The following is a 27,214-nucleotide window of genomic DNA, read 5'->3' as shown; positions in this document are numbered from 1 at the left end:
TCTCCATGCTGCACGAATGATTTAATCCTGGAAACAACTCAGACAACAGACAGAGTTTTTCCTCAGAAACAGTGACCTGTTATGCATAGAGTTTCCTGAGCAAACTTTCAACAAAGAAGAAAATGTCTCAGCACTTGGACATAGAGGAGAAACTGTGTTTTTTGGCTGCAGCTGTGCCGCTTGTGATACAGCTTGTGTACGTGCTTCAGCCGTGTGCATGCATTTCCAGTCTCAGAGGCTACAGTTGACAATGAGGCTGAAAACACGGTGTAAATGGTGTCTTTTTGGGTTACATTTTACTGTCGCCTCTTACAGACACTTAAATCACACCACAGCAGCGGTACGGAGACAGTTTGTGGGTTATTTGTGCACACTTGAGGTTTTCGCCCATCCTTGCATCAGCACGGCGGAGAGTGGGTGTCGAGAGCAGTTTGGTTTTCGGGGCTCACTGTGGCTTCGGGGCGACGTCGGACGGTCGCGGCGACGCGTGGCCTCTCCGCTCCAGGGCGGGTCCGGCCATCGGGAGGCGGTGGCCGGCCCCCCGAGTGGCGCGGGGGTGCTCGGGCCCGTTCATCGCTGCTTGCAGCTTTATTATTATTCTGGCAATAGTAAATCGCATATTTGGAGGCCTTAACATGTCCAAAAACTCATGAAATTTGGCGGCCGCGTCAGTCCCGGCGAAAAATTACGTAATTTAGGGGTCTCGCGAATGGGCGGGGCGAAATGGCTCAGTAGCGCCATCTACAGACGAGCCCCGACGGCATGTTTCTCCGACGCGCACGAAACTTGGTACGCAGATAGAACACACCAGGACACACAAAAAAGCCTCTTGGAGCCATGGGCTAAACCCTACAGGAAGTCGGCCATTTTGGATTTGGCGCCCGTTTTTGGCGTTTTCCACGTGTCAGATTTGAACTAACTCCTCCGACACGGTTCGTCATAATGACTTCAAAATCGCTGTGTACCATCTAGACAACTGTGTGATTAAAAGTTGTTAAAAGTTTCACGGCATGTTAAAGTGCCTGGATGTTATGTGGCGGCGAATTGTGGCGTTTCGCCATGAAACAGGAAATGGGCATACTTTTTGGGGTACATGGTCAGATCTGCACCAAACTTCATGTGTATGATCAGTGTATGGGCCTGAATGGAAATATATGAAAATATTCCATAATTCTCATAGCGCCCCCTGCTGGCGACAGGAAATGTCATGTTTTACAGTCTGAGGTCCTGCTCCCACCATGTTGATTATATTACTCTCCAATTTGGTCTGAAAAGCCTTAAGACCTTGATGATGCAACATTATGAAGATCAGGACATTTCGTCAAACGGCGTTGCCCTGGCGGCGCGGCGAAGGTCCATGTTTCGCCATGAAACAGGAAATGGCTATAACTTTAGTAAAAAAGGTCAGATCTGCACCAAACTTGACGTGTCTGATAATAGGCCGGCCCTGAACACACCTATATGAAAATATTCCATAATTCTCATAGCGCCCCCTGTTGGTGACAGGAAATGAAATGATTTACAGTTTGAGGTCCTGCTCCCACCAAGTTGACCGTATCAAACTCCAATTTGGTCTGAAAAGGCTTGAGACATTGATGATGCTATATCCTGAAGATCAGGACGTCTCGTTAAACGGCGTTGCCCTGGCGGTGTGGCGAAGGTCCACGCTTCGCCATAAAACAGGAATTGCTATAACTGGACTGTACATGGTCAGATCTGCCTGAAACTTGACATGTTTATTAACAGTCCTGGTACGAACAAATGGTGTGAGTTTCATCCATGTCTGTGGCCAAATGGCGTGGCCACGCCCATTAACGCGTTTCGCCAAAACACAGGAAGTGGCTTTAGCTTCCCTGTACTTGGTCAAAACTGCCTGAAACTTTACATGTTCATTAACAGTCTCCACCTGAACATGTGATATGAGTTTTGTCCATGGGGGTGGCCAAATGGCTTGACCACGCCCTTTGACGTGCGGCGCCGCAAATAGTGAGTTTTGGCCGACGTGCACGAAAATTGGTACACATATGTATCACAGGGAGATGAACAAAAAAGTCTCTTGGACCCATAGGCTAAAGTCAACAGGAAGTCGGCAATTTTGAATTTTGTGCTCAATTTTGGTGTATTCCACAAGACCTATTTTAACTAATTCCTCCTACAAAAATTCTTCAATTTACTTCAACACTGGCCTGGAGCATCTAGACAAGTGTGTGATTAAAACTTATTAAAAGATTTGGTCAGCGTTAAATGCTGTGGGTGTGGTGTGGCGCTGAATTTTGGTGTTTCGCCATGAAACAGGAAATTGATATAACTTTAATGTAAATGAGCCAATCTGCATCAGACTTCACATGTGTGATAATAAGCAAGCCCTGAACACATCTATGTAATACTGGAGGCATGGAATGACAGTAAATTCCTTTAAAAAGTAATTCACCCAAAAATGAACTTGCACTCAGTATCTACTCATTCCTTTGCTGATGTGAGGAGGGATGAAGATCTCCAGTTCACAAGACACTCCCTGAGTTTAAGCAGAAAACAGAACTGTAGTCAAATCCAGCTCAATTGAAGAGTGATCAGTTTTAAAATGAAAAAAATAAACAGAAAAACAAACAGAAAATGCCTCCATGCTGCACGAATGCTGTAATCCTGGAAGCCACTCAGATAACAGACAGCATTCTTCTCAGAAATAGCGTCTTGTTAGGCACACAGTTTAACTAACTTTCAACAGAGCAGAAAATGTCTGAAGACTTTCACATAGAAGAGAAACATCATTTCTTTGCTGCAGCTGTATTACTTGGGCTACAACATGTGTACCAGCTTCAGCTGTGTGCACGCACTTCCAGTGTAAGAGGCTACAGAGTTGTCCAATCTGCATAAAACTTAACATGTGTGATAATAGGCATGCCCTGAACACAGATACGTAATACTGAGAGCAGGAAAACACTGAATCCCTTTAAAAAGTAGTTCACCTAAAAATGAAATTGCAATCAATATCTACTCATACCTGTGCTGATGTGAGGAGGGATGAAGATCTCCAGTACACAAAATACTCCAACAATTTCCTCAGAAAACAAAACCATAGTGACATCCAGTGCAATTTAAGTGAAGAGTGATCAGTTTTATAACGTAAAAATGAACACAAAAAGCTCACAAAATGTCTCCATGCTGCACGAATGATTTAATCCTGAAAAACACTCAGACAACAGACAGAGTTTTTCTCAGAAACAGTGACCTGTTATGCATAGAGTTTCCTTAGCAAACTTTCAAAACAGAAGAAAATGTCTGAGCACTTGGACATAGAGGAGAAACAGTGTTTTTTGGCTGCAGCTGTGCCGCTTGTGATACAGCTTGTGTACGTGCTTCAGCCATGTGCATGCATTTCCAGTCTCAGAGGCTACAGTTGACAATGAGGCTGAAAACACGGTGTAAATGGTGTCTTTTTGGGTTACATTTTACTGTCACCTCTTACAGACACTTAAATCACACCGCAGGAGCGGTGCGGAGACAGTTTGTGGGTTATTTGTGCGCACTTGAGGTCTTCACACGTCCTTGCATCGGCACGGGGGTGAGTGCGTATCGAGAGCCGTTTAGTTTTCCCGGCTCACTGTGGCTTCGGGGCGACGTCGGACGGACGCGGCCACGCGTTGCCTCTCCGCTCCGGGGCGGGTCCGGCCGGCGGGCGGCGGTGGCCGGCCCCCCGAGTGGCGCGGGGGTGCTCGGGCCCGTTCATCGCTGCTTGCAGCTTTAATTAGGGCCCGAGCACCCGCGGTGCGAGGCCCTATTGAAATTGCTCGGATTATTCTTATTATTATTATTCTTATTATTCTGGCAATAGTAAATCGCATATTTGGAGGCCTTAACATATACGAAAAGTCATGAAATTTGGCGGCCGCGTCAGTCCCGGCGAAAAATTACGTAATTTAGGGGTCTCGCGAATGGGCGGGGCGAAATGGCTCAGTAGCGCCATCTACAGACGAGCCCCGACGGCATGTTTGTCCGACGCGCACGAAACTTGGTACGCAGATAGAACACACCGGGACGCACAAAAAAGCCTCTTGGAGCCATGGGCTAAACCCTACAGGATGTCGGCCATTTTGGATTTGGCGCCCGTTTTTGGCTTTTTCCACGTGTCGAATTTGAACAAACTCCTCCGACACGGTTTGTCATAATGACTTCAAAATCGCTGTGTACCATCTAGACAACTGTGTGATTAAAAGTTGTTAAAAGTTCGACCTCATGATAAAGTGCCTGGATGTTATGTGGCGGCGAATTTTGGCGTTTCGCCATGAAACAGGAAATGGCTATAATTTTTGGGGTACATGGTCAGATCTGCACCAAACTTCATGTGTATGATCAGTGTATGGGCCTGAATGGAAATATATGAAAATATTCCATAATTCTCATAGCGCCCCCTGGTGGTGACAGAAAATGTCATGTTTCACAGTCTGAGGTCCTGCTCCCACTATGTTGATTATATCAAACTCCAATTTGGTCTGAAAAGCCTTAAGACCATGATGATGCTACATTATGAAGATCAGGACGTCTCGTCAAACGGCGTTGCCCTGGTGGCGCGGCGAAGGTCCATGTTTCGCCATAAAACAGGAAGTTGCTATGACCTCCCTGTGCTTGGTCAGATCTGCCTGAAACTTGACATGTTTATTGACAGTCCCAGTCTGAACATATGATATGAGTTTCGTCCATGTCCGTGGCCAAATGGCGTGGCCACGCCCATTAACGCGTTTCGCCAAAACACAGGAAGTGGCTTTAACCTCCCTGTGCTTGGTCAAAACTGCCTGAAATTTTACATGTTTATTAAGAGTCCCGTTCTGAACATATGGTATGAGTTTCGTCCATGTCCGTGGCCAAATGGCTTGGCCACGCCCTTTGACGTGCGGCGCCGCAAATAGTGAGTTTTGGCCGGCGTGCACGAAAATTGGTACACATATGTATCACAGGGAGATGAACAAAAAAGTCTCTTGGACCCATAGGCTGAAGTCAACAGGAAGTTGGCAATTTTGAATTTTGTGCTCAATTTTGGTGTATTCCACAAGACCTATTTTAACTAATTCCTCCTACAAATATTTTTCAATTGACTTCAACACTGGCCTGGAGCATCTAGACAAGTGTGTGATTAAAACTTATTAAAAGATTTGGTCAGCGTGAAACGCTGTGGCTGTAGCGGGGTGGCGAATTTTGGCGTTTTGCCATGAAACAGGAAATTGCTATAACTTTAATGTAAAGGACACATGAAACATCAAACTTCACATGTGTGATAATAAGCATGCCCTGAACACATCTATGTAATACTGGGGACAGGAAATGACAGTGAATCCCTTTAAAAAGTACTTCACCCAAAAATTAAATTGCACTCAATATCTACTCATTCCTGTGATGATGTAAGGAGGGATGCAGATCTCCAGTTCACAAAACACTCCCTGAGTTTAAGCAGAAAACAGAACTGTAGTCAAATCCAGCACAATTGAAGAGTGATCAGTTTTACAATGAAAAAAATAAACAGAAAAACAAACAGAAAATGCTGCACGAATGCCGTAATCCTGTAAGCCACTCAGATAACAGACAGCATTCTTCTCAGAAATAGTGACTTGTTAGGCACACAGTTTAACTAACTTTCAACAGAGAAGAAAATGTCTGAAGACTTTCACATAGAAGAGAAACATCACTTCTTTGCTGCAGCTGTATTACTTGGGCTACAGCATGTGTACCCACTTCAGCTGTGTGCACGCACTTCCAGTCTCAGAGGCTACAGAATTGTCCAATCTGCATCAAACTTAATATGTGTGATAATAGGCATGCCCTGGACACAGCTACATAATACTGGGAGCAGGAAACAACACTGAATTCCTTTCAAAAATAGTTCACCTAAAAATGAAATTGCACTCAATATCTACTCATTCCTGTGCTGATGTGAGGAGGGATGAAGATCTCCAGTACACAAAATACTCCAACAATTTCAACAGAAAACATGATCATAGTGACATCCAGTGCAATTGAAGTGAAGAGTGATCAGTTTTATAATGTAAAAATGAACACAAAAAGCCCACAAAATGTCTCCATGCTGCACAAATGATTTAATGCTGGAAAACACTCAGACAACAGACAGAGTTTTTCTCAGAAACAGTGACCTGTTATGCATAGAGTTTCCTTAGCAAACTTTCAAAAAAGAAGAACATGTCTGAGCACTTGGACATAGAAGAGAAACAGTGTTTTTTGGCTGCAGCTGTGCCGCTTGGGATAGAGCTTGTGTACGTGCTTCAGCCGTGTGCATGCATTTCCAGTCTCAGAGGCGACAGTTGACAATGAGGCTGAAAACACGGTGTACATGGTGTCTTTTTGGGTTACATTTTACTGTCACCTCTTACAGACACTTAAATCACACCAGAGGAGCGGTACAGAGACATTTTGTGGATTATTTGTGCGCACTTGAGGTCTTCGCCCATCCCTGCATCGGCACGGGGGTGAGTAGGTGTCGAATGCCATTTGGTTTTCCGGGCTCACCATGGCTTCGGGGCGACGTCCGACGGCCGCGGCGACGCGTGGCCTCTGCGCTCCGGGGCGGGTCCGGCCATCAGGAGGCAGTGGCCGGCCCCCCGAGTGGCGCAGGGGTGCTCGGGCCCGTTCATCGCTGCTTGCAGCTTTAATTTTCAATTGTTTTTAAAGTTCAGTGCTGCACTTTTGTGTGAGCAGGTATTGAAAACTAACTAGGATGAATTTGATGTCCATCTTAGTCTTGATTGCCTCTACCAGGAGTGGTAGTTTTTATAGAGCTTGTGTGTGTTTTTCCTTGTTCCACCAGGCTCCTAACCCGGCAGCAAGTGAGTTCATCCCAAAGGGAGCTCCACGTATGGCCACCATGGCCCAGTCCACTGTCCAGGCCTTCCCCTCGCCTCTCTTCCCACATCCTGGCCTCAGCAGCTCCACAGCTGCTGCGCTGGCCCCAGGTGAGGGATTTTAGAGCATTACCTACTGAGAAATAACCCTGTTATATCTGCTTTGCTCTACTTTCCAAATGACTTACTTTTGTTTTCCATCTTTAGCTCTGAAATTGTATAGTTCAGCAAGTTTGGGAGTTCCCTCTTGTGTATAGTGACATATGTTCTATTAATGAAACAAAAGCAGATTTCTCTGGGTGCTGTCCTCATCTCTTATGATTGCATCCAGTGAGTTCTGCATGTGCTTTCTTGAACTTATGTTTCCTTTTGTCTCTGATTGTAGGCATGTCCCTGTCTGCGGGATCGTCTCCTCTCCACTCCCCAAAAATTACACCGCACACCTCACCTGCTCCTCGTCGGCGCAGTCACACCCCAAACCCTGCCAACTACATGGTACCCACCACGGCATCTGACCAGGGCACACATATAATCCAGAAAGAGACTGTAGGGGGGACCACCTACTTCTACACAGACAACACGCCGGCACCAATGGCTGGGATGGTATGTGCTGCACACATCATCCCACTCCAGATTTCAGTCAGGAAATAATTGCAGGCTGAAGCTGGGACTACGCAAGAAGACTCTTAAAGTCGTATTCAAACAGCAGACTGCATTTAAGTCTTTGTCTGAACGGAGGTTGACTGTTGACTATGTTTCTGTGTATGAGGTGCCATTGTTAATGCAAAAAAGTGCAGACACTCCACAGCTTAAAGGAATAGTTTAGATTTTTTGAAATGAGGTTATATGATGTACTTATCAATAGTCAGTATATTCGTAGAAAGCGGTTGATGTACCTCCAGTTTGTAGAAGCAGCAGGAGACGCTAAGCAATGCACTGCTGTGGACAAGGTCAGCAGCAAAACATATTGTAGCCACTTAAATCTCCGCCAAACAAAAATCAATATCAATTTAAGCTTATGCTATATTTAGGATATTTTTACCACTTTAATGTGTTGTCAGACATCCTTTTCCAACAAGAAACTGCTGTTATAAAAGGCAAATATCACTTTCTGCGAACCAACCAAACTCCATGGGTTAAATCAGTACTTTTACCTTGCAGAACACAGAAGTTGCTGGTCTACTGCTGCCTTGATCTTTCAGTTTGTTTGTGTTCCTGTGTTACTTGAGTGAATTTGAGCTAACCTTTTAAAAGGCAAGGCAGAGCCAAAGTCACACAATAAGACAACTAACACATTGAGGCAGTGGTACACTAGCAGCTCTCATGTTCGCAATGTAAAATAAAAGATTTCACCTATGTAGCGTGGTTGGTTTGGAGAAAGAGGCTTATATAATGGCGGTTTCCCATCAAAAAGTGCAAGGTAAAGCAGTGAAAATGTTCTAAATAAATTATACACTAAAACTGATTTTTTTTTATTTTACGTGGCTAAAAAAGTTTTGTTGCTGACCTTGTCATCAGCAGTTCAGTGCTTAGGTCCTGTGCCAGTGTCCCTCTCTGGTTCTCCAAACTGGGGCATGGCTGCTGTTGGCACATCAAATAATTGGAAATATCTCTTTAAAAAAAGGTCACTGTGGCCAAATAGAGATTATAACGTGGCTCTGCATGGCATTTTGTTATCATCTTGATACTTAATTCAGAGTCTGATCTGAGTTTTGTTTCATTTGCGTAGCTACAAGTTTATAGTTGGAAAACATCATACATGTATGGCCACACTGGTTTTCATTTCTCAATAAATAGGAAGCTGTGTGTCTCTGGTTTCATCACAGGTGTTTCCTACCTACCATATCTATCCCCCCACTGCACCCCATGTGGCTTACATGCAGCCGAAAGCCAATGCCCCGTCCTTCTTCATGGCTGATGAACTCCGACAGGTATTTCCCACTCCCCTTCTTCTCCTTTTTCACTAAGTATCTCCTCAGTTTTCATCTGTAATGTCTGTGATACCCTCTTATTTCTTCTCCAGGAGTTGATAAACCGACATCTGATAACCATGGCCCAGATCGACCACTCAGAGAACCCAGGTAAAGGGTCAACTCTGTTGCCCCAAATCAGAGTTGTTATAAATCCAGTGGAGGCAGGCTTGCAATAAAAAGATTTTACAGTTAATGAAAGATGTGTTCTTATAAGAAGGAACATTTCAACTAACTTTTCAAATTCCATGTCACAGTATAATTCACATAAGCAGCAAAACAATCAAGTTGAAAATTGTTGTGAACGTTGTGCAAGAAACAGATAAAAACAATTTGGTTCATTAAAAAACAATTCAATATACAAGGCAAGAATAGGAAAAATAAAAAAATTTAAGAAAGACAGGTCAAATACAAGTAAAACACGGGTAAAATCAGGATTCTCTTAAGGGAATGTTTTAAAGAAGGAGATCAATGACTCGGCCGACCTGATTTCCTCGGGCAGATTGTTCCAGAGCCTCGGGACCCTGACTGCAAACACTTTGCCCCCATTAAATTTCAGCCGGGTCTGTGGAACAGACAAAAGACCTCTGCCCGAGGACCTCAGGGTACGTGCCAGGGTGTAAGGTACCAAGAGGTCAGCGATATAGGATGGAGAGAATCTATGAAGAGCCTTAAATGTAATCAATCTAAAAATCTATTCTAAAACATAGTGGGAGCCAGTGTAAAGAGGCTAAAACAGGAGTTTTGATTCTCTGTTGTTGGTTTGCAAGTAAACAAACGTGTCATTCTTGCTTATGTGCCCATCTCTTGTGAAGCTTGTTTCTTCACGTTAGTGTGGCGGGATGTTGAAATGTCATGTTTGTGGTCTCAGTGGGTTTTGCTTCCAGTCACCCACTTGTGTCTGTCATGCAACGGGCCACAACAGTAAACTGTTGAATTGCATGATATGATATACATTTGTGAAACCAAATCATGTATGACTTTCATAATGTTGTGCTGATTTAGTGTTGGTCTAATTGTTAATGTGTTTTGACCTACTTACACTTGTTGATGTGTTTTTGATTGCATGTGGTTGTGCAGTAGCATGTTAACTTTTGTTTCTTTTTTTTCCTTCTGAAACTGCTTCTGTCTTTGGCAGATGTACCGTCTGAGGTGGACAGTTACCATAGCCTGTTCCCCCTCGAGCCCCTGCCCCCACCAAACCGCATGCAGAAGACCAGCAACTTCAGCTACATCACTTCCTGCTACAAGGCGGTCAACAGCAAGGATGACCTGCCCTACTGCCTGAGGAGGATACACGGTAAAACAGAAGTGCAGTGATCAGAAGTTGTTGTCGTTTCAAAGAAGCCCAACACAGATGTCAGACAACCAAAATAGCCACTGTGACAAAAGATGGAGTCATTTATTGACTGTTAAGGTATCTTAATTTACAAAGTGAAAAAACAGCTAGCTGGCTGAGATGGATGTTTCCTTTTTATTTTCTTTTTCTTTATTTTTAGCTATTCTAGTGAAGTAGTCCATTTCTCTCCCTGTTTTTTCACACTGAGATCATGTTTTATTAACAGAGAAACAGCAAGCCCTGTCTTTTTCAATATAGAAGTGTCTGAAAACAGCATTAAGTCTTAACACAGATAGAATATTTATCTAAATGCAATTTATTTAATCTATGTAACAGAAATTTAGTGAAGCAGAAAGCAGCATATCGTTGATCGTCCAGTGAAAACCATTTGCCTCCAGAATGTAAACATTTCATGAGCTTAGAAAAATAGCTATGGTTTTAGCTTTCTGGCAAAGAATGTTTTAGATGAGCCAGTGGTTCAATAAATCTTTTGTTTGGCTTAAGAAATAGGAGTATTGTCTCAGCTCACACAAGAGCACCTTCCTTCAGCTTTATTAAAAAATTCAAAATTACCAGTGAAGAAAATTGTCAATGCAAAAATCATGGGGCTAAAAATTAGGTGAGCATAAAACAAACACCGACTGTCAAACTTAAGTAAAGGATGACAGCCAATCCATTTTGTCTCAACAGAGTCTTCATCAGGGCTTAAAGAAAACAATAAGACACAAGTGTGCTACTTCAAAAGCAACTAATCAGGAGGTCATGTGACCAAGTCATCTGACACACTAATACTGCCACTTGGAAAAAACACTCCCACGAGCCAATGGAAACATAAAAAATGTAAGCTTTATACAATAACAGCAAAACCCACGCATCATCGAATTTGGAGATAACAGATTTTCAGGACAGTGGCGATAATGAAGTCAAGACGTCGAGTAGAAGTAACCAAAGTGACATTTTCAGAAACTATATATGTGGAGCAACTAAAACAGCATTGGAAATAAGTTATTTGCAGAATTGCAGATGTGTTTTTCCCCTGTGGAATAATCATTAATTTTCGTTGTAGCATAAAATTAGATAAGCCCTCACCTGTCTGACCGTCAGACGTCAACACTGGGTTTCCCCTTTAAAAGGAAAATGATACATTTCTGTTGTGGTGAAAATACGAACTTCATTATGGCAATTACTTGTCATTTTTGATGAGCAGTGCAGGGCATGGTTTGTGTTGTATAACACCTCTCAAGACAAAGTTACAAAGTCCTTCGCAGAGCAAGTAAAGAACATAAAACATACCATGAAAACACATAAAACAGCAATAAAAAGAATAAAAGAATTAAACGAACCACATAAAAACTAATTTAAATCACAAAACCCATAACAAGCAATAAAACTAAAGCCAGATGAAATTTGGTAAGGCAGCATGATGAAAGTGCATTTTAAGTATAGATTTAGAAGAAGATGCTAGCCCATTCAAGGCAGGTTGCACCTTTACTCCACCTTGCTGTCCGTGTAAAAGGTACAGAGGCAGAATGGGAGTTTTGTTCCGCCCCTGATTCATCAATGGAGATATTAACAGAGCTGGATCAATGTCTGTGAAAAAGGGTAAGCTGACATGGTGGATCAGGACACTGCCCAGTTACATGTTACAGACTTACGCCACATATTTGTGAGCTGTTTTATGCGGAGAGAAACGCGTGGACATTTTATACAGCACTGACCCAGAGCTGTTTGCACTAAGTAGACACACACAGACAGACAGGAGAAGAGAAATCCTCCTCACAGATCATCATACAAGTCAGTCTTTTTAACAAATTTGTAGCAAGAGAAGCAACCAATTATAAACGAGCAGAATAACTCGTTGATCAGTGCCTCTTTTGATTACACAATGCCGGCTTGCTTGCTGCTACTGACTCAGCCTGCCATATTTCCTCTGTCAGGGAATCCCAGCGTCTTAGGGCTCTTAATATGTGATTCCTTGCATCCATTAGAATGAACATGAAATGCATGTGTTTGTGGGGCAGCTGTTAGCGTATTTACAAATGGTACAGGATGTAGTGTAGTGGATAATAGTGTAAAAGGTTTTTCTTTGTTTCTAATTGCCTGAATGTTTGATTTGTATCTGTAAAATTTTTCCAGGTTTCCGCCTTGTTAACACCAAGTGCATGATGTTGGTGGACATGTGGAAGAAGATTCAGCACTCAAACTCGGTAACACTGAGGGAGGTCTTCACCACAAAGGCCTTTGGAGACCACTGTGAGTGTGTATTTTGTATAAGCAAATTTTATGCGCAGGACTTCCATGTTTGTGTCTTGTGGATGTGGTTAATTTGTCTTGTTTTTACAGGACCCAGACATAAAAGTGATCGGCTCCATAATTTTATTGATTGTGATGTTTAACCAAATGCTTAGATATAAGTGGAGTGATACACTTGACGCTGCAAGATTGCAACTATGCTCTTTTTAATCAAGTTTTGTGTTCTTAGCTCTCAAAAATTAGCAGGCGCAATAAAGAACTCAATTGGCTGATAGAAAACGCTTAAGGGAAGAGCTCAAAATTAGCACCAGCCATGACCCAAATGCCAGTAAAACCATGCAAGTGGCTGCTGGATTTGCATCAGTCATCAGCCACAAAAAAACACCCACAATGGTGATCTATTGAGAAGCTGGCAAAATTTGAACATTCATTAGCCGCTTGGTAAGTCAACAAAAAGGTTCATTTTCACCCTGTCATAAAGCAAGACAAAATGACAATAGCTGAATGAAGAAAAGTAATGTGTTGTTAGACTGTCTTGACTTGCTGATTGTTTAGATTTCGAACTGTCTCCTTCTCCATCTTTTTGCCGTAGCGTTGGTGTTCTCCTATGATTTCCATGCGGGTGCAGAAACCATGTTCAGCAGACACTTCAATGACCCAGCAGCAGATTCGTACTTCACCAAAAGGAAGTGGGGTAAGTTGGTCGTCCCTCCCACATCGAAATAGACTCGGAAGCATCACCTCAGGCGACCCTGTGCTCAACACCACTTCACACATTTTGAGTTTGTTTACTCATTTGCTAATGAGGTCATAGGCCTATAACTGTTGGGTGTGTGTGTTTCACGTTTCATTGCATGCGGTCGTGCTCACATCCGACATTTGATGGCATAGAATATTATGTGAAAATGCACTCAGCTGAGTTTGAAAAAGACAACTTTCCTCAGAAGTTCAAATGTCAAAACTACTCTCATGGATATCTTGAAGCCCCGCAGAAAGTTCAAGTGTTTGTTGTGTCCTAGTTTTGACAGTTAACGTGTGTGTCTGTGCAAGAGAGACATGGGGACCTGGAGGAAACTGTGGCTGAAACTGATCCTAGGGCAGGTGCTGTATGGTGTACCTACAGGAATGCAGACAGAGGAAGCAAAACCATTCAGACCCTGAGCCACTGTGTAGTCTGTAGCAAACACTGGTAATAAACCGTAATGGATGAATTGTATACAGGGTTCCTACACAGTCTGGAGTTTGATTTTATTAACTTCCAGGTCTGGATACATATGGAAAAAAAGTATTTTTCAGTTTTCAAGTCTGGAGCAGGCAGGCAGCGTAGCCAAACTGTTTACCACAGAGTGCAGGTCAGAATGAGCTCGATGCTGAGAGAAATTCAAGAAGTGTAACGTGTGACGTGCATTCCTGCAAAGAGCTGGCTCTGTGTAGTTGTAGGAAACATACAAAAATACCTTTTAAAAGAACTGGATCATGTAGTGTTTGGCTTTAATTGAAACAAACCTTTTGACTATCACTTGTGCTTTCAGTGTGACACTGCGGCTTCTGTTGTGCAGTACACACCCACACTGACTGTCATCATGTAACTGTCATTTGCCAACTTTGTTTGTGATAAGCATGATAGAATATTACAAGTAAGACTAAACATGATTTCTGTGAACAGTGAACTGAATTTGCCCTCAGTTATTCTGTTCATACTAGACCTGAAATGAAAACAAACAAAAAAGATTAGAAATAAAGAATATATATAAAGAATGTCACATGTTAGTACAATGGCAAATATGAGTTTCTGATTCAGGAAAGTTGGGAAAACGGTAAAATTCCCCAAAACTGTATCTCTGAACTCTCTCTTTAACCAAATCATACACATGTAGACTATTATACGTGTTCTCCTTTTGATAACCTCTCCTCTTTTGAAAACCTTTAAGTATTTTTTTCCATTTCATTTGGCGTTATTCCTTAAAAACGACTTACAATAATGTCAAATTTGTGGGGATTTCAGTTTTACATAAATGTAAACTGAATTTTGGGGGGTTTTGGACTGTTGGCCATAGAAAATAAGTGATTTCTGAAATTATGGTGGGTACTTTTCACTGTTAACCTCCTGACTGAAAAATTACGTGTCTGACAGTTTTTCCTGACGTGAAGTTTGCGAAGGAAGTTAGCGGCAGTTTGAGGTTAAGTTCAGAGGTAATGTCTAACCCTTGCGGCTGTGTTTGTGTGATAAACCATGTCTTCATGTGCAGGACAACATGAACCTCCCCCGCCACGGCAGCACGCAGGTCTGCTCCCCGAGTCTCTGATCTGGGCCTACATCGTCCAGCTCAGCTCTGCCCTGCGCACCATCCACACTGCCGGCCTGGCCTGCCGTGTCATGGACCCCAGCAAGATTCTTATCACTGGCAAGACCAGGTACAAACTTACACAAACACCCCCACAGTCTTTTCGTCAGTCAGCATGGGTTGATGAATGCTGCTGATTAGAACTTCTCACCTATAACCATAAATGTTCATGTGTGGAGCTTCATGAATTTCAATTTCCAGTTCAGAAGGCGTAGATATGACTGTTAACAGAAAATGCATTAAAGCGGAAGAGTATTTTCAGCTCAGGCTTCCTTATTTTTCACAACCATGTGGTCGACTTTGCACACTCAACACACATGCACACAAACTTTTGACGATAATGGTGTCTTATCTTTGCAGGTTACGGGTGAACTGTGTTGGGGTGTTTGATGTCTTAACTTTTGACAACAGTCAGACGAATCATCTTGCCCTCATGCCACAGTACCAGGTACTCCCTATGATGTAGTTTGTGGTCAATTACATGTGAATATATATTACAGAAGAAGATTTGTGCAGCATGACTGATGAAGAGAGTTCTTAACACCACCAGCATGTGTGGCTAAAGGGACAGTTCAGTACCAAGTCAGAAATACATAATTTTATCCATTCATTATTTTGGTTTGAGTCGTTGAGTTTTAGAGATATCAGCTGTAGAGATGTCTGCCTCTTCTTGGATATAATTAGACTAGATACCACTGAGGTGTTCAAAGTGCTTAAAACATACATTTGAAAAAGTCAGTGTCTCTTCCTAGAAATCATGATGTAGTTACTGAAGATAATCTGTAGACTATGCTGTGAGCTGTTTCATGTAGGGACTTTTTTCTTTCTTTTCTGATTCCAGATTCTTTACTGTGAATATTTTCTGGTTCCTTCAGTCCTCTGTGACAGTAAACTGAATAACTTTAGGTTGTAGACAAAACAACACATTGAGGACGTTGTCATCGGCTTTGAGAAACAATGATCAACATTTTTTGCCATTTTCTGAATTTTTAGAGACCAAACAACTAAGTGATTGATCTAGTAAATTGTCGGCAGATTAATCATCAATGAAAATGATCGTTAGTTGCATTTTAAGCACCACAAGCCAAGTGATATCTAGTTCTACAATATTTGACGAAAGGCAAACACCTCTGATGCCAATATCTCCAAAACTTGGAACAAAACAATCTAGTTGGTTAAATAGCACCACAGGTAAGAGGAAAAATGTGTTTTTGATTTTGTGGGGGACTGTCCCTTGGAACTCACTTTGAAGGACTTCATATCTTTGATGTGTGTATTTCTGTTGTGTAGCAAGCAGACCTAGTGTCGCTGGGCAAGGTGGTGCTGGCGCTGGCGTGTAACTCCCTGGCTGGCATTCAAAGGGAGAACCTGCAGAAGGCCATGGAGCTGGTGTCCATCAACTACTCTTCAGACCTCAAGAACCTCATTCTGTAAGAACGGGAGCGGGTGCAGCATGATGAGGCTTGTGTTGGTCATATCACACACACCACCTGTAAAATTTTTCATAGAATCAACCTAATATTTGGGTCAGTGAACAGAGTATCTGTAGCTAACAGGAAAGTTTTGTTAACACCCCATATCCACACGCTGCTGATTGAGCAAATCAGTCTCCTCACCTGTTCTCAACAAGGAACTTCCTTCACAACTTCCTGCCACATGACATATTCCCATGTTTGCATGGCAACAGATGTTGCCTTACTCCCCCTGCAAGTGAGTCAGACACATTTTTCACTTGCATGTCTCACGCAACAGAAACAAAAGCGAAGTAGTGTTCAGGACAAAGGCATGAAATTTGTTCAAATATTTGTCCACAGCTCTTCTGCCCACAGTGCTCTCTCTCTGTCCATCTCCTCTTACGCAGCCAGGTGTGACATGGGGAGCTTCTCCCGTAATTATTATTTTATTTATTTTTTATTTGGCTAAAGATTTGATCTATCTGTCAAAATGCCTTCAGATTTTGTCCTTCGTTAAAAAAACAGTCCATGGCAGAAAATATTCAGTTAACGCAACCTCTGCATGGTAGTCATCTGGTCTTAAGTGTGTATCTTTGCACAAATTATCTGTTTTATCTTTCTGATGTCAGGGCAGGATATATCACTCTCTGGGGGGAAGTTTTGATACACATCTGTATTAAGATAAAAATAAAAGTCACCAGTCTAACAATAATAGTTTTATTAATCAACAGCTCTGTGTGGGTTAATAATCGAAGTTTACGATGTAAAATATATTATTCAGCATATTTTCAAACCGTTTCAGTGGCTCCAGCTGTCAGATAACTAACTGCATATCTGATTAATGTCTGTTTCCTAGAACTCAGATTGACACATCAGCCACCCACACCACTCGCGTAGTGCATGATGGTACTAAAATTTCAAATGAAGTACATTGCAGTGTGTGGTCACGACATACGTCTCGCAATGGATTTTCTGTGGAAAAAATGACAGCATTTTGTATACAGTAAGTGAGACAGCAAGTAAATCAGTGGATGTGATGTATTAATCCATTTATTGAAGGTCAGAGTCGATATAGATTAACGAATGAAACAATATGACCTTATTTTGTTAGTGAGGAGCTGAGAGTATGTCTGAAGAGTCAGGTTACTTCTAACCAAGAAATCCGAAGACGAAATTGTGTTTACAGTCAGTCCAGTTGCCTTTGACATCAAACTAATAGATATTGAAGAGGAGTTGAGAATTTACATTTGTGTCTTGACAAGACTGACGCTTTTACACATTGTGTGCATATATGACCTTCAAAGTTGGGTTGATTAACTTATTCATAAGATGTTGTCTCAGTTTACGCCTGCTTTTTAAAGACACTGAGTCATCCAAAATCTCTGTAAACACTTCATTAATTCCACTTCATTAAGTGTTTAAAATCAGGAAATCCCGTTAGATATTAGTTACCCCAAGACTTTAATGTGAGCGCTTATATGATCGGTATGTCATCATACTTTGCTCAGCTCAGATTAAAATCTATGTATCGTTGTTATTTATAACTGTCTGACTCTGTCGACGTGAAGCTGTTAAACAGCTCCCCTGCATGGAAACCTTTACCACACATTACTCTGGTAATCACGCTTTCATTTGCGCACTGATTAATGGTTAATCATTTATCATATTGTGGTTGATCGCGCTGATGGAAGATTCCTATCATGGTTATCATGTCACACCTACGTGTTCATAACTACACTACACGCTGTGTCAGCAGTGTTAAGAGGAGCGATGAGCTCCAAAACGGCATAAAGAGTGAAATTCTGGGAAAGAAGAGACGGAGAAATAGACTAGAGAACATGAGGGCAGAAAGAAGGTTGGAAAAAGGGGAAAGGTGGAGCGAGAGACAGAAAAAGAATATGAGGCCTGGCAGGAAACTGGAGCAGTTTTAGAGTAAATGTAAAAGCTATTTAATAGGCAGTGTTTTAATATTAACTTAGTTTAATTTTCCATTAAAGAAAACTTGATAAACATTTTATTTATGTTGTCAATTAGAGTTCTTGGAAAGAAAGAAAATGGACAAAATTGGAATTGGCAAGTCAGACGATACATATGATCCAGGGGTTACGATTCAGTATATTGTGATATCTTGTGATACTGTAAGTGAGGTGATGTATTGCTATTTATTGAAAATCTAATTTTAGGAAAACTGTCATCCTGTAAAGAACGCAACGCCATAAGCATAACATTGGAATTAAAAAAGTTCACTATTTTGAGCAATGAGAAGAGGGACGCTAGATTAAAAACACGACTATGCAAGTTTAAATACAACACAAAATGAACCACCTGCCACAAATCTTTGATGCATCTAAATATTACTTGTACAGTGTTTAGGGAATCAATACAGTATCATAAAACATAATATCGTGATACTCGATCTTTTCGATATTTTCATACACCCTTAATAATAATGCTTGACTTGACCTGAGTGATAATGACACTGAATGGCGATATTCATCCTTTCCATTTCACCTGAAGACAAACTGATGTGTTTGTGTATGTTCAGGTATCTGCTGACTGAACAGTCTCGCCTGCGCAGTGTCAATGACATCATGCCGATGATTGGAGCTCGATTCTACACACAGCTGGATGCATCGCAGATGAGGAATGATGTCATTGAGGAGGACCTGGCCAAGGTATGTGAAGGGGATCATGTTTTTGTTTTTGAGAAAAGGCATAAAGGAAGAGTTAATGTGTGCATGTATTTACATGATGCAGTCATGTTCTTGTCAGGCTGATATTCTTGGGTTGGGGCCGGAAAAGGGGCATGGGTTTGGTAAGCTAAGAGGGAAGTTGTGTGCACACAGGATGTTGTATGGTATATATTAGGCTCTGCAGTCTTGTCTTGAATTTAGTTCCCCCATATTAGAGCGTGAATGTGTGAAACAATTGACCCTCGCCTCATCTTTTCTTGTTCATTGCCCAATTTCCTTTTAACACCCCGTCTCTGTAGTTTGCAGCTTGCTCTCACAGCTGAAGATTAGAGCAGTGAGCTAGAAAAACAGGTTAGCTTTTCTGGTCAAACCTGCCTGTGATCTGCTGATATCTGCGCTGGTGAAGAGAGTGTCAGCGTCTCCTGTTTATCAGACCATCTCTGCATTATGTGTTAGCTGAACATGTGTCTGCGCACAGGAAGCAGTAGCAGTGTACTGGACCGAAGAGCCTTTTTCTTGACAAAAACTTTTAAGACTTGAAACACAAAACACTTTTTACAAACACAAAAATTTCCTTTAAGACAAAGAAGTATACAACTTTATCTGTCTGGAGTTCAACCATAGCATGGGGTAGAATATCATGTGAAGTGTTGTAGGCTGCCGGTGGCTGCATCATTGCAACACCACTGTTAGGTCAGGCCTGCGGTTGGCATCATTTCTGTCTTTTTAGGTTATTTCTCAATCACACATAATATTTTTATCAAACAAGACATTTGAGCAAGAATAATAAAAGACATCACCACATGCAAAGCTGTTATCCACAATAAAAATACAGATTATCACACACAGCTGCATTTTCGGTGCTACATGCCTCCGCTAAATAATCAGTTTCAGGTCACATAGCGGGGCAAGATTAGTCTAATAATTATCTGCCCTTACTGTTTGTGTTTCTTTGTATCAGCCTGATATCTGCAGTCAGCTGGCTAGCCCTGCATTAACAACCCATCAGGTAGAAACAAACTGAACAAAGTAGAATCTCCAGGCTGTTCAGGCATCTCGTGTCCTCGCCTCTCCTATCAAAAGATCAGATCAACAAGCAGAGCCTTTTTTGCCGGTCGAAAATGAGACCATTAAGTTCACGATGGTAGCCAGAGGCAGCTGTCATCTGGAGTCTGGGGAAACCTGGAGCCATGCCTGTCCATATAATATAGGTATTTTAGTACTCCTGTCATATTAGTGTGTACGATATGTTTGGAAAAAAAAATCATATTGCAGCTACTTTGACAGATATTACAATTTCAATATGACAAAAAATATTACAGTCATGTTTGTTTGATTCAGACATTAACAAATGTCACATCATCATGTTTTCTTTCTAGAGAGCAAAATAACAGCTTCTGTGATTTGGTCATTGCGTGTGGCGCAGTTTTGATAATATTTGTATTAACTGTGCAGCTATAATGTCACACTCCATGTTACAACTGTCGTTAGTTACATTTTGACTGAAAATAACCTTTTTGTGCACTTTGTAATAGTTCCCTCTAATTTTAAAGTTGTAGCCATTTCACACATTGCACAAATCCAAAAATTTAAATTGATTCATTTAATTCAATGTATTGCGCAAACCTACACTAAAATGTGAAAAAAATCAGTTGCAAGTGACTGCAAGGCAGTGTGTTGAAAAGTGAGAATTAAATTAAATTGTCATTAGCAGCCCAAAGGTTTTCCCATCATAAGGAGGAAGTGTAAGGAGGACAACATGACAGTTGACTGGTTTTCAATACTTTTCACTTTGTCCAACAGTGCAGAACTTTTGACAGGGTGAGACAGGCAGAGAGGAGGAAGAGAAAGGAGAGGCAGGATTAAATTATATCTGCAGAGGTAAAAGGTGAGACACAACCAGTCATCTGATGTGACGTCCAAACATCACTGTATCTGTAACTGCTTATATTTTAAAATATAATTACAGCTGAACATCCAGAGACACTAGTGGACACATCTAGATTAGTTTTCAGTAAATATTTTGGAGCTGTTCAGATTTATGTCTTTTAATTAAACGGAAGAAAAAGCAGCTTCTCCTGGTTGACTTTCAGTAAGAAGGAAGTGTTTGTCGGAAACTGAAACGTTTGTCACTTGACTTTCTGTACAATGTTCCACGCAGGTATGAGCAGTATTGTTATTTTAAAGAGGTCCGCGGTTTTTAAGGAGGAATTGTCGCATACATCTTTGCCTTTAATATTTGAGCTGTTTGTCCATACCTCTCATTCATTAATTCCTTTCTTTCCTCATGTATGTATTCATTAATTCATTTGTTTGTATATTTATTTTCATTTATCCTTCACCCTGCAATATCTGCATACCCCACAGAACTGCTTTCTTTACAGCTGTAATGGTGGAAGTTTCGCATTTGTGCTACTATCAGTGTGTTAAGATAAGGATATTCCTTTAAGTTTCAGCTCTGTATTTTTTAAAAGTGTAATTTAAGTGTTTTTCAGCCTGAACTCTTTTTTTTCCTGTGTCCCTGTGTCTAAACTGACCAAACTCCCTCTATTACAGAATTGATCATTTTATTATAGTCATCTTCATTCAGACTTGACTAAAGCCAGCTAATCTCCCCAAAAACATTGGCTCATCTTTCCACTTTCTAAAAAACTGCAAGTGGTTGTAGTAAACCCTTGAATTACTGCATTAGATGTCGATAGAGAAGTGAGAGGGCAACAGTGGAACAGCAGAGGTACAGTATGTACACCCAGAATGTTTTCACATTTAACTTGGTGAATAAAGGATTTATTTCAATCAAACCTGAGCTGGTGATTGTTGGACCAGTGGAAAGATGAGCCAAGACATTTTTGGTGAGTTTCATTTTGTTTCTGTTGAGCTTGAATAAGGATGACTGTGATAAAATGACCATTTCTGTAAAGTGAGTTTAGTTAGTTTAGACACGGAAACAGAAAAATAGGGTCCAGGTTAAGTAATACTGAAGTTACCCTAAGACATTTTGGTGAGTTTTATTTTGTTTCTGATGATAAAATACTATTTTGGTAAATGAAGACTTATGAGAGCAATAAATCGGCTGTTTCTGGTTAAACAAAATGCATCTCACTCTTGTTAAAGAAGTCCCTCTGTAGCGATTCTGTCCATATTGACACAGATTAATGGTTACAGCACCATGATTGTTGCATGTCATACACTTTCCCTTTGTTTTCTGCCTGCCTCTTCACTACCAACCGTTCAATGAAGGCAAAAATGTCAGAAAATCATATTTTAAAACCTGTTTGGGAATTTAGATTGGTTAATATAAATCTAAATAAACACATACTGTTTTTTTGCAGGAGGTGCAAAACGGCCGTCTCTTCCGCCTGTTGGCTAAACTGGGCACCATCAACGAGCGTCCAGAGTGAGTATCACTTGTATAAAGATCCACCGTGTGCGTAACTTGTGGTTGTGTTGACACTCTGTGACTTTGTACTGTGTGAATCAGGTTTCAGAAGGACCCGACGTGGTCAGAGACGGGCGACCGCTACCTGTTGAAGCTTTTCCGGGATCACCTGTTTCACCAGGTGACAGAAGCCGGAACGCCCTGGATCGACCTCAGCCACATCGTCTCCTGCCTCAACAAAGTAAGTGACCTGTCTTCTTCTTTTTTTCCTTTTTTTATTCATCATCATCAGTGATACTTGAATGTGCATAAATTTGGTAAGTCAAACATGCAAAGTGGCCTATTTTCAGAGCGTCTGTTCATGCTTCATAAGCACTGGCCCAAAAAAAACACGCAGACATTTGCCAACTGATAGCAGAGGAGAGTCAGTAAAAGTAGGTCTATTATTGGCTGACTTCCATCAGTGACATTTGGTATTTGGTTACCAGCTGGTCATGAGAAGGAGCAGCAGAAATGATGATCTCTCAGCACTTTTGAACTAGTTTGTTAGATATTTTTCTGCTTTGCTTTCCAGAGATTTCACTATAAACTAAGTGTGATTAAAACTGACATTTGTGTTCGTCACAAGTCTTTGACTGACACCTAATAATGAAATATGCTACATATGTTTATCTCAGATGTAGAAGGTCTTCTGTAGTTCAGTATGAGCTCTTACTTTCCACTTGCCTACTAGCTTAAAATTTGTGCCTTCAGCGTAATTATTTCCATTATATATTAATCTGCTGGAGTTTTTTTTTTTTAATTAATTGTTTGGTGTAACAAAATAGAATTCATTGCTATCACAATTTCCTCCTGACATGCTGATGGCCAGATCCCACAGATACTGACTTTCCTGTCACAGAAAATCTACTCTTCCGGGACGTATTTTTGTCATTTTTTTGTGTCAAGTTTTATTTAGTCATAAATCTGTAATAAACATTGTTTTCTATTCAGATGTTGAAAATGTAGAGTTTAAAGCATTATGACTTAAGTATATGAGTCATTCTCATGCTCTGTGATGTCTCATAAAGTGTTATGCATTTTTTAGCTGATGCCATTTATTGCATAGATTTGGTTCACAACTTTTTTACCACTTGAGAATTAATTTCAAAAACATCAAAAATCCCTCACGACTACTACAGTAAGACACCAAGACCGTCATGCTGTCCCCTCGTTGTCCATATACCAAGGAAAGCATCCGTCCTCTGAATGCTGCAGGTCTTTAGTTTGTAAGTGAGGTCAAATTTTGGAAAAATGGTCTTACTGCAATTTAATGGCTTCTGTGGGTACTAACATCACATGAATGTGATGTAATGTAATCCATAAGAATCTCAGCTTTGCAGTCAGATCCAGTTTATGAAATTCCAATAGTGTTCAGGGACCCCAACATGCAGAAATGTTCAAACAGACTAGGCGAAGATAACATATTTATCTGCATACAAAAAAAAACATACAGGTTGTTTTATTGTATTTTTTTTTAACACTTTATTGTCCTGTGTTGTCCCAGCTGGACGCAGGCGTTCCTGAGAAGATCAGCCTGGTGTCTCGGGACGAGAAGAGCGTCCTGGTTGTGACCTACTCGGACCTGAAGCGCTGCTTCGACAGTACCTTCCAGGAGCTGCAGGCCGCAGCCTCCGGCTCTCTGTAGCGCCCTCTTTGGGCCCGGGGTGGGACTTCCCGGACCTGGAGCTCACTATTGCACTACAGGGGAGGACCAGGCTCATGGAGATGACATCAGCACGGCGAAGGCAGCGGGGCAGGGCTTCGTGAACCTCAGTCACATACACTGACCCTGTCACACCAGGAAGGCTTTTTCTAAAGTGTATTTTTTTTAGTTTTCCTAAACCTCGCAGCTGAAAATCGTAAAACAAAAGGAAAAAAAAAAGAAAAAGGACAAATACGGAAGCTGTGACGAACGAGTATGATGACATTTTTTTAGATTTGGGGAACAAAACGAGAAACAAACCGTGAGGTTTTGAACTTTTTTCCTGCTTTTATTGTTTATTTCTACAATTGGGGTTTATTTTTCAGAAGAGGATGCACTAAGATTTTAATTTTTTTGTTAATTTTTTGTTATTTTTATGAAAATGTGTGAGTGGCCTACAGGGTGTACAGAGAGAGCTAATGTCACACACACGGACATGAACACCAGAGCAGACTAAGAATGAAAACAAACAACAACAACAAAAAAAAACAAACCCAGCTTTTGTATTGACTGTCTCTCTTCCGGCTGGAGACCACACCCCTTCAGTGTGACGCACTAGGAGACGGGACACACCACTCGAGGCTTTCGTTGGGGCGGGATGGCACCTGTTTGATGAAATGGGCCAGCCTACCTTTGCCTTGGTTGTTGGTTCCCCCTCAGAAAGGACAAACCACTTGGGTGGGTGGGAAGGGTTCTTAACAAAACTGGAAAAATCAATGGATTACTGACATTTTAGTTCAGGATTGTGGAACATCAGGCTCATATGTGTGGGTGGGTGGGCTAGCATGGACTGGGATTGGGGATTTTGCGGGGTAAAATGTGGTTTTTGTTGGCACTGAGGAAGGGGTGTCTTCTCCTGATGCCGCCAACCAAGTGTTTGTTACGTATGCAGCAACCACCTTTGGTTAATGGACGCTATGGTGACATGAACTGCTCGACGATGGGTCATTTTTCGTTCGGCTGTCCAGCACTTGGGTGTAGCCCATGTGGGTGGGGCTTCTGTTGAGGTGGAGCCACAGCTGCCTCTTTGTGGAATGTCCTTATTTTGTCTCCCCCTCCCCACCCGTCCTCTCACCCCTCTACTCTCCCCTCCTTCTTCTTCCTGCTTTTATCCCAAACTTCACCACCTCTTCTCGACATTTGAGGAAAAAAAAGTGACGCTTTTTGTGATTTTTCTAGCTGGTTTTTCTCTTTGCTCAGATTTTGTGCAGGAATGCATGATGGGAAATGGGAGGGCAATTTATTTTTTGCCTCAATTCAGCTCTTTATTATTCTGTGGACCAATTCCAGCAGGGGTTTAGGGGTTTAGGGAAAAGGGGTGGAGGGCGAAGGAGAGAATAGGATCAGGGCACCAACAGTTTTTCTTTTTTTGTTTGTTTTATTTGACTTTTAAAGATCATGATATACAAAACGTGCTGGAGACAAAGCAGTGGCTGCTGGCTGTTGCACTCACTCGAACGGCTTGGATTTCTCTCAGGATGACAAAACAGCTGGAGGGGCCCAATGATTGAATGTGTTTGGCTGTCATTGGCCGCCCCCTGTCCAGTCAGACAGATGAGCTACAGTGGGAGTGGGTGGGACGTCTTCAGATTATGGTTTTTAGGAAGTTTATTGGCATTGTGGAGATCATGCTGTGAGGGATTTCATGTTGCCCCTAAGAACAGGTCATACTCCGCTGATGATTTGAATCAAATTGACTGAATGAATTCAATCCGAGCTCTGTCAGACCACCATTCTTGAGCGCCTTCGTTTTTGTCCTCAGTAGCTTTTGACAAATGTGTACAAACATTAGACTGAAGAACAATGTCACATGTATGAACCACCCTGTCCAATATGAGACAAATCGAGGTGAAAGGCACAAACGAGAGTGGTGTTTTGGCTGCAGTCGGTGGTCATGGAAGTCAGTGGTCTGTCCTCGGGGGCAACAGACCTGCAGGGAGCCAGTGGCTGTGTTAGATCATGTACTACTTCCTCTGTTTTAGTGAAATGAACAGACAAAACATATTTGGTGAATGTGGTGCTTTAGAAAACCCTCAAAACACACACACACACACACACACAAACACCTTCGGACACACACACACGCCCCCCCCCCAACTCGGCCTACACAATGTCAGTGCTCATATCACTATCTTCCACATCATAACACACACTCCAGTTAATATTAGTGACAACCATCTTCTCCTCCTCCCCCCCGACACACATCGACACACCTACAATCACCATCTTAGTATGTTTTATGCCCCTCTTGTGTTCATTGTCTCAAATTTTGCAATATTTGTGTGTACAGCAGTATTTTAATAAAGAATACCAAAACTGATACATGTAGGATCGTCTTTTTTTGCAGTCAGGTACTTCACAGCTTTTAAACCTACAATATGTAAGAATTTTACTTTAAAACACAGGAAAGTGAACTGAAATTACCGACAGAATTGAAGACTGCTATATATTGTGTTGCAGAGATATTTACTTAAGTTATCATGCTAACCAATTAGCCCTGTCCTGTCTGGTGATACCGCTTTGTACCTTAAAAGGCAATAGCAAGTCACTGTAGAGTCCAGTTTGCTCCCAGTCCAACAGCACTGAGGCGGCCTCCTTGCCGGGTTCAACAACGAATCTCCTGCCAGAGGTCCAGAACTCTTGTGCTAGTGGTGTCAACAAATGTGAACCAGCTCTGAAGTCACCCACTGCTTTTTTGACTATTATCACTTTGCAGGTTGTCATCTTTTTTTTTTGCAATTAGAACATGCACTGTACCAAGAAGAGCATGGAGGTAGTTGGGTGAGTAGTACTTGGTTTTGGCTCATCTACTCAGCAGGAAAATGGTAAAGTATTTCATTTTACAGCTAACCGGCACACTAATATACCCTCCTGCAAACAAAACAACAAAAGCAAAATAGTAACAGAATCCTGATCCATGTTTGATCAGTACTGTACGATTTGACAGTTGTTATCTGAGTTTTGTGAGCCCGATGTTGTCACTAAGAATAACTTTGCAATCACACAGTAGCCCCTCCCTGAAGCATACCCTGCTTTGTCAATGGGACCATAATTTACAAAATAAATATCTGCTGTATTGGTGAAGACTTGAAGTTCCTGATTGAGACTATAAACTCATTAAGAAACTGTTTGCTAAACTTACTACAACTAGGTAATAAATCAGCTGAGAAGTTGGCTCATTTTCGCCATAAG

The 27,214-nt window shown here is 41.6% G+C and overlaps 1 protein-coding gene across 1 annotated transcript in view; it reads left to right on the top strand.

The window, feature by feature from the left end:
• Positions 1 to 26,342, top strand: part of pan3 (poly(A) specific ribonuclease subunit PAN3) — a 35,993-nt gene extending 9,651 nt beyond the window's left edge. The window contains exons 5-18 of the mRNA XM_084747015.1: positions 6,812 to 6,956; positions 7,231 to 7,448; positions 8,672 to 8,776; positions 8,869 to 8,926; positions 9,954 to 10,115; positions 12,291 to 12,407; positions 13,000 to 13,101; positions 14,657 to 14,822; positions 15,113 to 15,200; positions 16,043 to 16,182; positions 18,752 to 18,881; positions 22,232 to 22,296; positions 22,381 to 22,519; positions 23,825 to 26,342. Of these exons, the coding sequence (XP_084603141.1) occupies positions 6,812 to 6,956; positions 7,231 to 7,448; positions 8,672 to 8,776; positions 8,869 to 8,926; positions 9,954 to 10,115; positions 12,291 to 12,407; positions 13,000 to 13,101; positions 14,657 to 14,822; positions 15,113 to 15,200; positions 16,043 to 16,182; positions 18,752 to 18,881; positions 22,232 to 22,296; positions 22,381 to 22,519; positions 23,825 to 23,965 (1,776 nt within the window). The 3' untranslated portion in view covers positions 23,966 to 26,342. The remainder of the gene's footprint in view (positions 1 to 6,811; positions 6,957 to 7,230; positions 7,449 to 8,671; positions 8,777 to 8,868; positions 8,927 to 9,953; positions 10,116 to 12,290; positions 12,408 to 12,999; positions 13,102 to 14,656; positions 14,823 to 15,112; positions 15,201 to 16,042; positions 16,183 to 18,751; positions 18,882 to 22,231; positions 22,297 to 22,380; positions 22,520 to 23,824) is intronic.
• The last annotated feature ends 872 nt before the right edge of the window (positions 26,343 to 27,214 follow it).

This window comes from Lutjanus erythropterus, chromosome 21 (assembly GCF_056507025.1).
Source record: "Lutjanus erythropterus isolate fLutEry1 chromosome 21, fLutEry1.hap2, whole genome shotgun sequence".
NCBI classification, from domain to species: domain Eukaryota; kingdom Metazoa; phylum Chordata; class Actinopteri; order Lutjaniformes; family Lutjanidae; genus Lutjanus; species Lutjanus erythropterus.
The sequence above is the reverse complement of the archived record's forward strand: the minus strand, read 5'-3'. Positions and strand labels throughout refer to the sequence as shown.